Below are 18,181 nucleotides of genomic sequence, written 5' to 3'. Positions count from 1 at the left end.
TGAAAACCCACGGTTCTCAGTACCAATTTCGCAGTTCGGATCGCTTTCTCCTTTCCACAAGCGCTTGCTCTCCGTGGCGTCTGTCGTTGCTATGCAACCATGAACAGATGCGCGCCTGGAAAAACGAGCGCGCCGTGTCGCTTCTATTATTAGTGCAATTGCCGCGTGCCTGATTTGAAATAACGAATTTGCACGCACAAAAAACACGCTATGTGAACTAGGGCTGGGTACCGAGTTCGATACTTTTTAGGTACCGACCGAATTGCCTCGATACTATCGAGTATCGAAAAATGACTTGTTTTTCGGTACCAGATTTCGATACCTAAGGGGTTAACTCGTCAACGTCAGTGCTCAAACAAATACATATGAAATGCACAACGACACGCCTAAATTCGCTCACGCACATACACGCAAACTCTACACACACGAGACGCGCGGAACTCTCCGCACATACTCTTATGAGACGCGCGCGCACACAAACTGTCCACGCACACAAACTGTCCACGCACATTCTCATGAGACGCGAGCCTATGGACGCGAGCACACACACACAAACTCGCGCACATACTCAATGACACGCAAGCACACACACTCACAATACCCTAAAGATGTGGAAAAGTCGATCAAAAGTGTGGCTACATTTCTCCAGGCTCGATGCCAACAGCGTGCGATGCAGTATTTGTGGTAAAATAATGGCTGCAAAGACGGTACCGCGACAGATATGATGAAGCCCTTGACAGTGCACGGAGTAAACATAAGAGCAGAAATTTGCTGCGTCTTCGACTGGTAAATGAAGAGATACCTTGTTGATCACTCTGACTGTGTTTATATTGCAATAATGACCTACTGAATGTACACTGCCGTTCAAAAACGTGTTGGTCAGAATTTTTTTTCAGTAAGCATGCATTAAAGTGATCAAAAATGACCTTCCAAAAACTGTTTTCATATTTCAGCTTTGACAACACAGGAATAAATTACATTTTGAAATATATTCAAATAAGATTTTAAATTGTAATACTATTCCACAATATTACAAGTTTTACTGTATTTTTGATGAAATAAATTCAGCTTTGGTGAGCATGAGCTCTTTATAAAAAAAATATTTTGTACCTTATGTATATGTATAAGGAATATTTTGTTCCTTTGTGCTTTTTTTGTTCCTTTGTGCACTGACTAAGGAGCATGAGTCAAACTGAAAAAATAAAACCAAAGTTTTTCTGAGGTAATGTGTTATAATCTTGTTAAAATGGATTTCATAAAATTGGTATCGAAAAAAGTATCGATCAGGAACCGGTATCGAAATCAAGGTATCGGTATCGGTATCGAAATTTTTTTAACGATACCCAGCCCTAATGTGAACGGCCCCTTATGGCAACTTGACATTAGCCTAATCGAAAATATTTCCATATGTGGCTCTTTCCTTCTTTCTTGTCAACGAGTGGATTCAGAGCCACCGCATTAGCAGCGCCGCCGGTCGCCATGTCTCAGTGTTTTTCGGTGTGTAAGTGAATGAAGTGAATGTCGTGATATTACTGATCATGTGAAGATTCTGCAGCAGCGCTGAGGGGAAACACTGCTTTTACAGTCAACAACTGACACATTTGCAGATAAACTCAACACCCCTAATGTTTCTCCAACTATCCTGAAGAATTCAGAAGAAATGGAGCAAAGGAAAAAAACTTTGCATGCTACACGCCCTCAAGAATTCAGTAAAGTAATACAGAGATGTTAACTGACCTGCTGATATTCACATCCAGCATTTCACATATGTACAAGGAGTGGTAGGAGTCATTTTATCACTATCACAAATATAGGCTAGTTATTTTCGCCACTGGGAAACCTGGAAATTCACTACATCATTTATAATAAATAAATTATAATAAATAATGATGGAATAAAAGGACCACTTACTCCAAGAATGACATCAATAATGATAACCATTACGGTTTCTGTCCACAACAACACTGTTCTGTAGGGGTGGGCGATATAGCCTCAAAATTATATCACGATATTTCAAGAATATTTGCGATAATGATATTTATGACGATATAAAAAAAAATGTAGAATTTTTTTATTATTATTACATTTATCTCACCAAAATGTTTGCTCACTCATTGTGTTTTTACAATTGGGTAATTTTGTTTTTAAGAGTTTACACAACACAAGGAAGCTTGATTTCAATCTTTGAATTAAATTGAAAAAAGTAGCAAAAAATATATACAAAATAATTTATAGATAAAAGTTTTTGAGTAGGTCCGTCTAACACTATTCAGAAATACTACAGAAACTGAATAAGGTAATCAAATGTAAAATAACACTAGTCCTAAGTCCTGACTGAATTAGATACATAGCTTTCATTGTAAGGAATCAGAATTAATAGCCTATCTTTTGTCGTTTTGACGACAACATTAATGACAGACACATATGGCTGCTGTCACTTTTAGAGCTAGTGCCCGGATCCATTACTGTTATACTGTCTGTCACACTGTCACGCGCATTTTATGGTTATTTCAGACATAACCGACTGTTTACGAATACACTAACCATGACCGGAATTTTTACACAATTTTGCGTGTTTTTCCCCCTGTTAAAGCGATTTAATCCGCGAAAAATAACTTTTGTTACTCGCGAGCTGTTTGTGAGACGGCTTTACTGTATGTATGCACGCAGAGTAAACATCTCTCAGAGAGCGCGCGAGAGTAGTTTAAAATCGCAAATGTTTAAACTGATGAGACTTAAAAAGAAGTGAAAATGCTAAACTTTAGTTACGATGCACGTGACAAAAGATTCCGTCATGTCCTGACTGCTAAACACAAGAGTGTGGTATTGACGCTTGACTTGTGCAACCCATTTTGAGAGCGAGAGAGAGAAGACGCGGCACAGCTGAACACTCATGCGGTTGGTAAAATCAGTGTTTGCGGGGGAATTTCCCGCATTATAAGTGGTAGACCTGCGGGAATTATTAAAATACTTTTGAAGTAGCTCCTTTTTAGGTACTAAATCGTCATTGGAGGCTGACTTGCTGCTCTCGCGCTCAGACAGGTGTTGTTGTTGTGTGTGCTAGGGAACGTAATGCGCCATATCAGTGATATCGCGATATGACACTTTTTTATCATGTAAAAATTTATACCGGTATTATCGTGGACGGTATGATATGGCACACCCCTACTGTTCTGTTTATTAAAAGCACACGCTGCAGTTTTGTCATCTGCCCCTTTAAGTGCTAAAGTTCTTTAAAATCGGCTAAATTCTGTTTGGCTGTCAAAAACATTTTTGTTCTAACAGCAATTCCAATGATATCATTCCTCTGCATCTTTATCATTACAACCGTGGTACCGAGTTTGCTATTCTCATAGAATTAGAAAGATTATTAAAACTTTATAGCTTTGATTACGGTTAGCCTATCGTCTTTGGTGTGAATGGGCCTTCACCCATTTTTGCATAATTCAGTGAATTAAACACTTTATAAAAGTCAATTAATCTCATTTGACTAGCCTAATTCTGCAAACCAAAAATGAAATTCATAAAAAATATATAAAAAAAAAGTAAAAATCATATTCAAATAAGCATATTAAAAAAACCCAGGTACGTTGAGATGACATTATTCTACCGGAATCGTTCGGCGGAACCGGAACATTTCTTACAATTCCCAACCCTAGTAGTCACTTGGACTATTTTAACAATGTCTTTACTAATTTTTCTGGGATGGCAGATAGATTACCTAGCAGCCTATGAAGGAGTGAGCCAGCTCTCAGATTTCATCAAAAATATCTTTATTTGTGTTCCGAAGATGAAAGAAAGTCTTATGGTGCGTTCACACCGAACGCGAATAGCGCGTCAGGCACGAGTGATTTCAATGTTAAGTCAATGCAAAGACGTGTTACGCGCGTAAAAAATTCCTGCGGTGCGAATGGAGCGTAGAGCGCGGCGCGGTAGACGCGAATACGCCTCGTTTGCGCGAATGGCGCGAATTGAGCGTCTGGCGCGTTAAGCGCGTTACGCGCGAATGATTTTATTAGTGCTATTTGCGCATTCACGCTTTTGACGCGAATTCGCGTCTGCCACCCAAGTTGAAAAATCTGAACTTCTGCGTCAATTCGTGCCGCGTTAACCAATCAGGAGCCTGCTTGCTGCTGTCACGTGGTGAAGTGACACTTTATAATGTTATTTTATGTGTGGCCTCAAATTATTTTGTAATATGACTAAAATGCACAACAAAGCAAATCTTTCACATAAAAACTCGATTTCAATATATGAGAGATACTCATTTTGTATTGAATGCTATTTATTCCATATATATCTATTCTAGATTATATGAAACATTAATCTAATGTACAGACAACAAACACAATTTAGTGTATAAAAACAAAACAAAAATCACAGGACAGGTTTCACTTTTGGAGGCTGGCTCCATTTATTATCAAAACAAAAAGTAAATGACAGATTAGGTGGGTGCGGGTGCGGGTGAGGGTGAACCTCGCGCCGGGCTGTACAGCGCGGGCTCGTCAGGCAGCGACCACTCGAGGCCGAGGCCTTATACGGCCTACGCTGTCCTCGTCAGCGTCCTCACCGTTAGGTCCACCAAACCTAGCTCCTGTAGCAAATTGTGAAACTCCTGAAACCCTCCGGAGGGTCTGGTGGACCCGAGTACAGCGACGATGTCCCCTACGCAGCTGTTTCTGCTCTTCAGAGCATATACGAGCGGTGACGCTCTCGATTAATGCTAATGCTAATGCTCGATAAACATCTAAAAAAGATGGCCGCCAACGGGTTTCGAAACTTTTGCCTCCAGATTTCGCCTCTGACGCGTGCGACGCGCGTAAATTTCGCTTCAAACTTTTGTTTTTACGCGCGTCGATTTCGCTCTTGACGCGCGAATGAACACAAAGTGGTCACGCGTATAACTACACGCGGCAGGCGCGAATTTAGACGCATATTCGCGTTTGGTGTGAACGCAGCATTACGGGGTTGGAACAACATGAGGGTGAGTAATTACTGACAGAATTTTCATTTTTGGGTGAACTAACCCTTTCTCCCTTTCCTCAAATTTCCCACACATGGAACACTGAGTGTTAATAATTCAAAGTTAATTGTGATAGACAATAAATATTATATTTACCTGCTTTAGTTACCTATTCCAGTAAACACTGTTTAAAAGGATTAGAACTGAAGAGAGGAGACAATTAGGCTACATTTTAAAACATCCATGTGAAAACAAACCTGGAATGAGACGTGAGGATTTGGGGAGAAAAAACGAGATTCTTAGTGCATTCTAGTAAATTTAATTTAAGAGAGCAGACCACAAATGTGCAGTATATGTTGTCCTTATTTATACTGTTAGAGTGGAATAAAGGAAAAAAGAAAATAATCAGGAGGGAAAGAATGCAGCTAGAAGGAAACATGAAGGAAATTTTACAGCCCATTCAGCCAAACTGACGGATAAAGATTATTTGTAGCGCAACCTTATGATTTAAAATGATTTGTTTTAGTCTTTTTGAGTGGAACTTTCCCAAATCGGAAGTGCCACCCATAATCTAAAATGCAGTAGGCTCGTTGGGAAAAAGAAAAGCAAAATCTCCACCAGACAGATTTCTAGCATCCAGCCCTAGCATATCAACATGATTGACCAATGTGGGAGAATATGGAGCCACCATGTGATAAAATGGCATGCATTTCTAGGTGCACTCTGTCCATGTCAATCAAAAACTGTCCGAATAAGCATTCCTTTAGGAGACACAACCAAAGCTAACTACACCGACAGCAGAGACGGCATATTTCTCTTACTCCGTTGATTTGGACCTGTCAGCCAGGCCAGTTGTTCAGGCAGTGCTTTTGAAACATCAGGAGAAGGTGGTTAGCTTCACTGCTTTGTGGTGACAGCTGCAAGTTAGTGATGCCCTCAGCAAGCTGTTACAGGAAGAGACGTTAAAAAGGCACAGTCCTGAGGACAAAGTGATGCTATTACAGGGATTCGCTAGTTTATTGTCAGGTCATCATGACAACAACAGGTTTGTTTAGCGGCACCTGTCCTTTGCATATTTCTCAGATACAGTTGGATTGTGGGCATGCAAATCCTTAGGCCGATGTTTATATGGATGGAAAGACTTTGTAACTCCACATACAACATAATGAAGACCACAAGTTCACCTTTTTGATACCGCAAAAATATCCACGACAAAAAAATATTTTAACGGCCACTCAAGAGTGTGTTTTCCAACAGGGAGTCAAAAATCCTACAGATTATTTGTATAGGCGTTTTGACAGTTCACTCAAAACAAGAGTGTGGGCCGAGAATGACATTCAGCACTGACAAGACGACAAATAAAAAAGCAGTAAAAGCCACTTGAGCCATATACAAGTACGGTTAAGTGCTCAATAGCAGTAAAAAAAAATTGGATTGTAATTCAAACAACTAGCCTACAGTATTCAGGCATGCATTATTTCGATATAACCCAAAAAGCAAACGGGCAAATAAGGGTATGAAACCACATTTCTCACGGAAGTTGTGGTCTGATATCACTAGGGATTAGTGTGATTTATGTGGCAGACTCTAGAAGCCCGTAAAAGGTTAATGGCGTTCGGTTCTCCACACAACACACACATATATGTGTCATGTAAATGAAGCCTGCAGACTCCAGGACCATAAGTTTGAAGAAGGAAATTACTATGCTAATCTGCTACATTTTAAAAGTAAATGTCAAAAGAAAATACATTACCCTCACATTTCCAAACAGCCCTGTGGAACTGCTTAAATGTGACATTTCCCCAATCACAGAGGAGAAAGGGAACACCTCATCATCAACGGTATGCTATGGCAAATGATTGGTACACCATTTCAAGCAATTGATTGTGCCAAGGTGGCTCTAAGACAGGCGCCCAAGCCTATTTCTCATTGTACGTACATGTAGAACTTCCAAAGAAGAAGAAAGGAAGGGACACATTGCAATGAAAAAACAACAAATATATCATATCGAAATCGTTATAAATTTTATGCTGATAACGATAAGCTCATAAGGACATTTTTTACTTGATATGGATTAGGCTAACAGCCTATCACACAGTGAAAATAAAAGTGACAACAGTCAGTCAGTGCATGTCGCTTAAGTGATTTCTGCATGTGTCTGTTTGAATGAACGGTGTCGTTTCATCTGATACACAAACACACACACGTGTGATGTTCAGTGTTTTCAGCATCTGCCACATGCTGCTTTGAGAGTAAATTCACAAGCTTTCGGTTTCTTTTGAGAAAAACTACCATCAAACACACTGAAATTGAAAATAAAACTGAAAGATCTTTACGACAAACCGTCCTTCCAACATGTCATTTATGTTAACCATACCACCAAACCTGCCTTATCCCACCTCAATAGCAGCAGAAGTGTTTTGCAATACAACACAATAAGTACATTGATTGAACCTAACAATTATTTATCATTAATAATTCATCATCGAAGGTAAATGTCATTATGTGACTACACATTAATTCTGTAAGATTTTGCATGTACTAGACAAGTTCTGCTTTAAGAACGAATAGTGCAGAAAGAAGTAGAGTTAGTTACAAACTAACAAGTATTTACTAAGCCTATAGTCTGGAATTTATGTTCCAGTTTAAGTAAGAACTTACGAATGACGAATGGCTGGTGCAACTCTACCCAGCTCATTAGTAGAGGTACGAGACTTGCACAGGAAGACATCCAAAATGTGCAGAGCAGGCATCCTCCAGGACCAGGACTGAGATCCACTGAGTTTGCATTGTAAAAACTCCCACAATAACGTGTCTAGTCGGGGTCAAGTGAAGCCAGCGTAAATTAGAATGATTAATCAACTATTCATTCAGGCAATCCAGTGACTGGTCCATTTTGAAAGTATATATTTTTTGAACTGTTGCACATCCCTAACGCATGTTTGCATCTTAAATGTATGCTTACTTCAAAAAATCACTTTACATACTTCCCAATCACCAGCACGGTCGGATACGTCTAGTGTATAGGGGCATGCAAACTGGCATAAAGTGTGAGCAAGTATAAAATAAAATAAAAAGAAAGAAAGAAAGAAAGAGAGAGAGAGAAACATGAGGAATGGATGTGATGTGCAGAACAGTTTGAGGGCTACATGAGTGCTTTTGCGTGGGTAAAGCAAGCGTACAAGAGGCCAATTTGTGCAGAGTTTGGTCAACCTAAACTGTCCTGAAAAGATAGACGGATCGCTGGTGGTGCATGAAGCATGAGCCGGTCAGAGTGCTTCTCCCAGCGTCCGCTAACATGTGCATGCTCACACACCCACCCACATTCACAGGCGCACAGCTGTCACCGGCAGGCAGCAAAGGATCATTCACAAAAACACCCCCCTCCCGGCTCTGTTTCCCTAAGTATCTGTGACACACACACACACACACACACTCACTCACAGTGAGGCAGCATGTGGAGATTCATTACTCAGCAGTGCAGACAGTGTGCTGTGGCAGCAACAGTTCACTCATTACCCCGCAGGCAACTGAGACCATGCCCTTCATTCGGAGGATGCTGGGATAGGATTCTCTCTCTTAAACAGAAACTCTTTGCTCTCAGGGCAGTCTGATGGGTCAATGCCAAGGTCTGGGTCAGAAAGGCTAGTCTTAGAACAGTTCAAAGGGCATCCAGTTAATATTCAAATAGACCTGCATGCTTCATGGTAAACCAAAAGCATCCTTTGGAGAACATTGGACTACCATGCAAATATAAATCATTCAGTACATTTATGGATGTCAAAAGTACCGGTCCCAGTGCCAAGTCGATACTTAAATTGTTAAAACGTAACGGTACCAGCCTTTCTGCAGCACTGGGTCAATCCAGTACCCGCTGATGGCCGGCTGCTTTCAAACGTTGCCGTGTTTATTTGTGTGGGCGCTTGTTGAATAGCATCAAATGTTTCTATTTACAACGTTTTTTGCAGCGTTGCAACCAATCCGAGACAATTTTGTTTAGCACATGAATGCAATGGCCAATCAGAGGCATTTAAGTTCGTTCAGCATGCTTTCGTGCATCATTTTGTTATAACTAACAAAGTATAAACATTGTTAGTTTTTTTATAACTAACAAAGTATAAATAAGAGATCCAACGTGCAATATAAACAGATTGTTTATTATAAAACGAGTTTTCACTTGCGCAGCGGCTGAACTGAAGTCATATCAGCTTCATTGCTCTTTCCTCGCTTTCTCTATAACCCATACATTATTTGAATAAAAGTTTTATTTTTCATGCTGCTAAGTACACACCAAAAAGTTTGGGGAGTGAAAACCTTTTTAAAATGTGGGTTTGAATCAGAAATTTTGATGTTTGACAATAGACAGAACAAAAAAATATGATGTGTCAAAATAGATCTGTGCATTAAGTCTTAAAAGTATGCAATCAGGGTTTCTCCTGTAACCTAAATATTTTGGCAACCGCCCAAAAATGAATCTTTGTCCTACAAAAGATTAATTTTATCATGTAAATGTGACGATACCTGCCGTTCTGCAGTACTGGTACCCGCTGATAGCCGGCTGCTTTAAAACGCTCATGTGAGTGTTTTTGTTATTAACTTTTCAAATCAGTCACTCATTGACTTTTTACAGATAACAAATGTTTTATGATGTGTCCTAACATTGATTATTTTTTATATTCATGAATAAATAGGATACGTTAATATTACAAACTATTTCTTTGCATCTACTTTGGATTTATTGTCAGTAGTGGGCTCGCAGTTCACATGGGTAGGGTACTTTCTAGTGTGTGTGTCTGTGTGTCTGTGTGCGTTCATCTGCTATCCCCAAAGACCATTTTTGTCCCAGGAAAGATTTAACTGAACAATATTTGAAGGCAACTTGCTAATGTTTTAATGTATTTACTTATAATCATTAATAGTATAAAAAAATTCACTCATTTCATTCATTCACATTTTTTTCTTCAGTAAAAACAAAATGGTTGCAATAGTGTTAGCTATGGTAACGAAATCAGTACCCAGAACTAAGGGTGGGCAACAAACAAATTCTTATTTCACGATATGAAAAATTGTATTCGATATTACGATATAGTAATTTTGTGTTAATTTATCTCATTTGTTTTATTAAAAATAAGAAAAAAGCAGCAAATTACAAACAATAGGACAAACAATATAAAAAATAAGAATTAAACCATTTTCACCAGGTACAATAGGTTTATTTACAAGAATCAGTACAGAAATGTAACAAATGTAAAAAATAAAATATTGCAATCTTCACTGTGTGAATTCAATATACATTTATTCTTAGCTGAAACAAGTCATTTAGTCAAGCGCAGTAAGTTATTTTCTCTTTTCTTTGATTAACATTAATAATGCAGAGCAGCAGGTATATTACGCTACTGTCACTAAGACCAAACGCACAGGTCCATTATACTGACACACATCCAGTTTACACCCAACTGATTACCTTTACATGAGACATAACCGGCTGTGTTTACATGAATACTCCACACATTTTGACATAATTGTGTGCATTTGACCAATCAAGCGTAATAAGAAGTGAAAGAGAACTGGATTCACGATCGCATGCTGAGACGCGGCTTACTGTGCGCCAGCTTGCGCTGTGTCTCATTCAGCAAGAGCACCGCACCAGGATCCTTTTCATGATATATTGAGTTTATAACTCTTTGTAACATCAGGCACGCTCTTTATATTCTCATTCACGCATTCCATCACTCTGAACTGTCAATAGTGTTATTTATTTAAATACTGTGATGTACACGATACGTACAATCTCTAGCGAGACATTTTATACCATGGTAAGGCCATCCTTAAAAATATTTTGGTTTGAAATTAAAATTGAAAATGAATTTAAACTAATTTGCATCTCAGGTCTGTGAGGCAAGTAGCTTATACACTGAGTTTCGGTTCATTTAAGAGACGATCTCCAGTTCAAGCGCCAGCGACTATATTTTCTTATTTATTAAATCCAGGCAATTGGTTGATGAAACGTTGATTAAAATTAAGATACAATTAATACAAAACGAAATTCACTTTAAAGAAAGGCTTTCTACAAAAACAAACTTAATGAAGTGGTCAAAATCATGCCTGCGGCCCACTCCATTTGTCTCCCGATATTTTCGGGATCATCTTATTCATGCTTTTCACTTTTCATATAAATCAACATAAAATATATATTTTTTTTTTATTTAAACATGAATATGAAACGAAATCGTTTTTTAATGACTGAGCTACAACGCATAGACCTATTAGCCTACAGGCTACAGAGAAATTTTATGTCGGAGCGTCTTGCCGGTGAGCATGTGGGGAGAGAGATAGGCCTACGATTTTCGATCAATCATCGAATATTAATTTGCTTGATATTCCAATCCTTAATATTTGGTGTTTTAAATGCTTGTTTGAGATCTCTGTGAAAGTTTTAAAGCAGTCTTATAGTGCCGCTTTCAGAGCGGTCACGTCCGTAACATTGTTTGTTCCTCACGCGAAATACGAACACGAAAAATTAAATAAAATGAATATATTATGTTCTGTGGAGAGCCAACCCTTCTTCATCCAGTGGGCATATTACTTTTGGTTTGCGAGTATAATTCATAGAATTACTAAAACATATTTTACCACCTAAAAGTTAAAGATTTTTTGTGTCAAGTCCGGACCGTAACAAGTGTATTTCCCTCATATTAAATATAAAACGCATGTGTATACTGATATTTTTCTAACGTCTGGACTCCTTTATTAAGTATGGATGTAGAAACAGACGTTTCAATATATTAGTATTAAACACATTTTCTGATGAAGTTTTTTCTGATGAACGCATTTTTCTCCCTGAGTGTTGCGATTTCGGTTTCATTTCACATATAGGCCTAGCCTAAAGCCCTTATAATCATAGATGACGCCACGGAAAAGCCTAGCCTACGTTTGTATGTAGGAGTATGGGCAATTTATATTGACAATACTTACTAAAATATAATTAATATCATTTTATTGCATTTGTATTAGTTGTTTGAAGAGTAAAAAAAAAAAAAAAAAAAAAAATCGGTAGGTCTTAACGCAAGATTACAAACGGCAAGTCGGTCGGACTAAAAGAGAAAAATTTTTATTATTTGGGTCGGTCCTAAATTGACAGGGTCGGTCGGGTTACGGCAAACAAGAATATTTTTAAGGATGGCCTTATGATATCATCATACCACCCAGCCCTACCAAGAACCGTGAAATTTGACTGGTATTGGCACCGACTACTGAAATTTGGTACTGAGACAACCCTAGTACCATGTTGATAGCAGAGATTAATTTCCATTTATCTATTCAGACTGTCCATTTCCATTAATAAATTAGAAACTCTGTCAAGAATCCACATTAACCACTCAAAACATTCACAGAAGTCTCTGAAAAAAAATATATATATATATTACATTTATTAATCATTTATCTAATCTGCAATATTGGTGTATATATGGTCAAATTGTGTTAAATTAATTTTTTAAAACCCAAAATATTGCTTTTTTGTAAATCTACTTTTCATCAATAGCTTTTCAGTCAACATAATGGTGCATGAAAATAAATAAAATGTAGGCCTACCCTTTAAGTAATTGGGGGGGGGGGGGGGGGGGGACATAGTATTTTCTTCTTTTTTTTTAAGAAAAGAGAAGTGTCATCTACAGCAAATCTGAATAGTTTTCAGTTTTTGCATTCAAGTAATATTTGCCAAACACAGATATTTATTCCATATTTTATGGCTTTAAAAGAAATCAGCTAAAGAAAATTGTTCATGGCTTCCTCTCAAGCTTTTACTCATTTTATCTTTGAGATACATCTCTCGGCTAATTAATACTGATTAGTCAACTAATTTACAGTTCTGCTATTTGTACACAAAAAAAGTCCCACTTTAATATTAGCACAGATATATGCATGCCACGGCTAGTTGCTTTTAAAAATGACACACCATCATCAAGTTCAAGTCGCCCATTGCATCATTCATGCAAACCTGCAGTCTGAAAATCTTTAACATCGCACAATTTATCTGGCTAGACCACAAATTAGAACTTTAAATACACAAATCTATGCAGAAATGAAGTAATCTATGTAAAAATGTTATGCACATCTGTATCTAACTACTGTAGGTCCAAAAAGGTCCAGCACCTACAGAACTCCACAGAGAAGCCTATTCAATTTTCAATTTCAACATATTAAATATTAATTACATAAATATTATAAAATATCTATTCATTTAACAATGTCTTCAGCTACCTACACAAAAGTTGCTCACAAAAGAAATGTGCAAATCTTAAAACTATACAGTGTGTACAATCAAACTCAGAAATAAGTTTGTGCATTCATGAGTCACATCTACACTAAATCACCTGTTGTTCATCTAAAAAGAGACAATGTCGCTTCATCCGGCACAAGCGCTGATTAACAGAAAGAATCACCACAAAACTATCATCTGAAAATTAAAACACTCTAGAGGACGACATACTATTAATTTAAGAAAAATATTCTTGTCTTCCCATCAAGGTTATGGCATAGTAGACGGACTAAAAAAATATTTGTTGCATTGGCTGAGGGTCTTAAAACACTTCACTTTCACAGAAAATACACAATCAAGTCTTTAAACATTATTCTCTTATTCAAAAACAAGAATCTCAGAACAGCATAAATGTCTGAGGGTTCAAGAAAGGTGTGAGCCTGAGAAAGAGAGTTTGACAATGAGGACAGGATGGTAGTATAACAGCAGTGACACTTGGCTAACACCTACACTGCTTGTAAACACAGACACACATTGAGTCTGAACAAGCATGCTACTTTTAATATTACCTGGACCGGGATCAGTGACACACTGTGTATATAGTAGGAACGCTTCCACCTAATGCATCTAATGAGTTGCAACCTGAAATTTAAACAAGAAACCTGGATGCAAATAAACATCCCTGTAACCTTACAACATGGTTTTCAAGTTATGATATAATTCTGCATATTACAAATACTAATCTGTAATAATAATACACTGCTAATGAACATTTCACGACATGCAAAGAAAAATAGTATGCATGAAAGAAGTTAACATCAAAATTCAAAATGCATGTCATTTAGAAGAATTAAGTTTCATATCAAAATAGATTCAGATAGTCAATCAAGATTCTTGAATGAACAAAGAATTGAGACCTTGTGATGTTACAAATATTCTCATAAAAATACCACAATCTGTTTAGTTTCGCAAAAAAAAAAAAAGTGCCTAAACAAATAAGTTAGAAGCATTCTAAATATCAGAAAACCTGGATGCAGGCAACTTGGATCCAAATGCCAAAAGCTCATAACATAACCTAGTAAATGACATTCATTAAGATATGCACAAGATATGCCTTTTTATGAAATGCAAATACCTCTTAACATTGGACATTGCAGACCCTGCAAACCACTGAATCACTAAAATGTGCTCTACATTGCACACATTTTAAAGCAAAGTTGCAAAATCCCTTAATCATGATTGTTAAAAACAAAGCAGATTTGTGCATGAATGACCTGTTTATGAAATGCTACATAAATGAAATACCAGTAATCAGATTCTCCTGTTTCAATGCAAAAGTGACTCAAAATGAAAAAAAAAACTATTATTAATCATAAAGTTACATACATTTAAAACATGAAACGCTTTAAAAGGCGCCCATGCACACAGTGAGTGTAAGTAGAGCAGCTCTTCGGCGAGGCTCTTTGCTGCATTAGGTGCAATTATAAATGGCCAGGCGCAGGAGAAGAGGCAGCCAATCAGATTTGAGCTCGCGTGTCAACCTAAGACCAACTGTCTTCTGCCTTTGACAGAAGGATTTTACCTCCATAATTCAAATCCCAAAGCAAAGCAGCCCGCTGCACTTACTCACATCACTCAGCCTGTTTACACACACGTACAGCCCAAAAAAACGCCTCAAAACACTCCCAAACGCGACGCGTTTCAAATCAAACCGATCTTAACTGTTAATGCGGCGTTAATGTTCACTTTTACCCCACGAACTGTGATATATTCGGGCTGAAAATGTGTTTAGCATCGGTTTTTAACTAGCAGTTCCTATGATAGTCTGGGGGCTAATAAACGAGCCGTTAACGAACTTGAATATCTTAACAGAATAAGCCAAACCAACAACCTTTATTCAAAAACGTTCAAAACTTTCCCGACAAAACTATTATCAAATCATGTGAATCTTGGCTTACACGAAGCTGGACTTTTTGCTGCATGCACGCAGCGAGCCCTGCCTCAAAAATTAGCATTACTTCAATTTCAGCATGCAAACTCGAGCCCCCATCAGCCCTGTCCGAGCTCTGGACATCTGTCTCGCACAACCAGCCCAAAACTAGTCAACAAGGGACAGAAATACAGTACAATAAAAGCTGCTTACATGGACTGAGTTCGCTGGAAAAACAGAGGCAGCCATTTTAGAGCAGACTGAAGTTGTGTCCCAAATGTCATACTATACACTATGCGTTTACACTATGTACTCAACCGTCTATTGTATGAATTTTATACGGTTATTTTGTCATGCAGTAGTCTGAAAGCCCCTCCACCTCCGCTAAGTAAGGAAAGCTGCGACCGTTGGGTGCATGAGGTGTCCAGCGTTCCACACTTCATTATTTTCGGTGAAATGAGTGCATCATCCGGGTATTTAAAATGCACTTGTTCTTTTTAGATTTCTCAGTGAACACTATTCGCACTGTTTATATAATATAAAACGGCATACATAGTGTCTACGTACGCGAATTTGGACGCACCTCGGAAGAAACAATAGCAGACTCTTGTACCGAAGCACACAGCTCTAGCCAAGCGAGTTAAGCAAAGTTTACCTGGGTCCTGTTGAGGGCTTGTCCAGTGCTTCCCGGGCTCATTGGAGGAGGGTGATGGCTTCTTTGTTGCCAGGCCGGATGGCCGCCACCGTACTGATTACTGATGTCCCCCGGTCCTTTGGTAGCCCCGTCCTGGCCGCTATACTCATTGGCCGGGTAGTTTTGGTAGCTCCTAGTGGAGCTGGGAGAAGTCAGAAGCTGGTTCAGCGTTGGGGTGGACGTGGGCTGAGGGGTTCCCATGTTATACCTCTGGTTGTTGTAGGAAGCAGCAACAGCAGCAGTAGTAGTTCCTCCTGGCGGCGGTTGCTTGCCTGGCTGCCCCCCGGCCGTCGGCTGCTGGCTGTTTCGCGGGGAATTCATGCCGTAGCCTTGGCCCTGCTGGTACGGAGTCCGGTTTGGGAAGGGGCTGTAGTTGTTGAAGTGGTTCGGGTAGCCGTGTTCGTGCGAATTGGGCGGGTATGAGTCCATCACCGCCGGCCCTGCCATGCCAGGGCTTTGTTGTCCGCCATGTTGATGAAAAGGGGCCCGGTTGTAGTGCTGGTTGTAGCTGTATGGAGGTGGGGGGAAGGCGCCCGTGTGGTGGGGAGCCATGCCGGGGTGGTTGTTTCCTTCGGAATCATTCTGGCTATTGTTATTGTTCACCCTGGAAGGGTTCCCGTTGCCGTTCTTCATGTCAGGGTCTCCTCCTGCTCCTCCTCCTCCCCCAGCAGCATTTCCCACATCGGCCCCGTCTTGTAGTTCCTTCTGGCCCGGGGATCCGCCGTCGGAGCGCGGCTCCTTGCTTTCCTGTTGCTTATCTCCGAGCACCGACTCGTCCTGCGGCTCCCGCTCCGGCTTTTTAAGTTCGACGGGCGGGCTAGTGTTGAGAGTGGCGACCTGAGCGGCCATGATCTCTCTCTCTCCCTCTCTTTCACCGCGAGTCACTTTGAATATAAATACAACGCTCTTATAAAGACGTGCCCGTGTCCCGTATCATTCCTTCGACTTTCAGACCGAATTCGGTCTTCTCTCCCGAATGCGACTCGAGTATAAAAAGTTTCTTGGAGAATATAAATAAAGGTCCCGGGAATGAATTTAACCGACACAAATGTGTGTGTGAGTGTGTATGTGAAGGGGGGGCCTCTTACAGAACGAGAGCGCGAGAGAGAAACCGATCAAACCAGCACGAGGCTCCGCGAGACACAGCCATTTTACCGAAGCGCGCGGTCACATGCAAAATGCGTCATGGAGCGCTATGCGGATCCGGAGCGAGAGGGAGAAGTATGTCATCAAGTACTTTCACATAGTTCTGGCTCCAGTTCGTGGAATGAACACAAAATACGTGTGAGCTTTGGGTTTTATTATGAAATAATACATAACATAGAGATTGTATTGTATTAAATGAATCTAGAGTTGCTGTTGTTGTTTAATTAGGTGGAGTGCAATGAAAAATTTTAAATATTTTTTTCTTAACATCACCATGAAATCCCCCCCCCCCCCCCCCCCAAAAGATTTTATGGAATATTGCAGTATTTATTATAAATATTATAAATATTATTATTATATATAAATATTATTTATTTATGTATTTATTTTGTATTCATGTGCCCTCATAATCTTTAACCAAAATAACGTAGCCTATCCTCTCACTTGCAGCAACATCTCTTCTCTTCTCGGATGATGTGTTTACTGGAACACGGGCGGGACAATTCCCCATTGACAAAATCAAGTCTGCCCTACATTATTTCTTGTTGTTGCTGTTGTTTTTTTTGTTTTTTTTTTACTTTTCTTTTCTTGCAAAACATACAGAGATGACATGTTTATGACATACAACTTTGTATACAGTCTACAAAATGTATTAGCAATATGTTCAATGGCATCAGAATACAAATGAGAAAAGAAGAGTTTACGTTATTTCTTGTTCAAAAAGACGTTCACTCAGATATACGTCACATTTGGGATCTCAACTTCCGTTTCACGCCAATTTAAAAAAAAAAATGTGCCCATGCAAAACTCAGTGCCACAATGTTAGGGATTCCAGGATGCTATGCAGTTGCCGCCAGTGTGGTTGCTATGCAGTTGCTATGGTGTTGAGTGCTTTGCCGAGGGGTTGCTGGGTGATGGACCCTTTTCACATTTCCGGGGTTATCAGAAGCGGAAGTCATTATAATTGGGTAAACTTCTATAGCGGCGAACGGGAGACGACAGCAAATATAATTTTTGTATTTCCATTTGCTCCAATAGCAAAAGAAAAAAAATCAGTGCTAGAGTTTCCACGACTTTTCAAAAAAGGGGAAAAAAGAAAGATCGATTATGTTGGTTAGAAGAGAGAAAGGTGTCAAATTTGCCATCATTCTCTTTTATTAGAAACACCTTCGCAGCAGCGTTAATTCG

At 39.2% G+C, this 18,181-nt stretch overlaps 1 protein-coding gene across 1 annotated transcript in view; it reads right to left on the bottom strand.

Annotated features, from left to right (window-relative positions):
• Positions 1-17,098, bottom strand: part of arid1ab (AT-rich interactive domain 1Ab) — an 88,052-nt gene extending 70,954 nt beyond the window's left edge. Inside the window, exon 1 of the mRNA XM_084424158.1 lies at positions 15,809-17,098. Within this exon, the coding sequence (XP_084280284.1) occupies positions 15,809-16,696 (888 nt within the window). The 5' untranslated portion in view covers positions 16,697-17,098. The remainder of the gene's footprint in view (positions 1-15,808) is intronic.
• Between the last annotated feature and the right edge of the window lie 1,083 nt (positions 17,099-18,181).

The sequence above is a fragment of the Rutilus rutilus genome, assembly GCF_951802725.1.
Source record: "Rutilus rutilus genome assembly, chromosome: 11".
NCBI classification, from domain to species: Eukaryota; Metazoa; Chordata; class Actinopteri; order Cypriniformes; family Leuciscidae; genus Rutilus; species Rutilus rutilus.
This window is presented reverse-complemented; position numbering and strand designations above follow the sequence as displayed.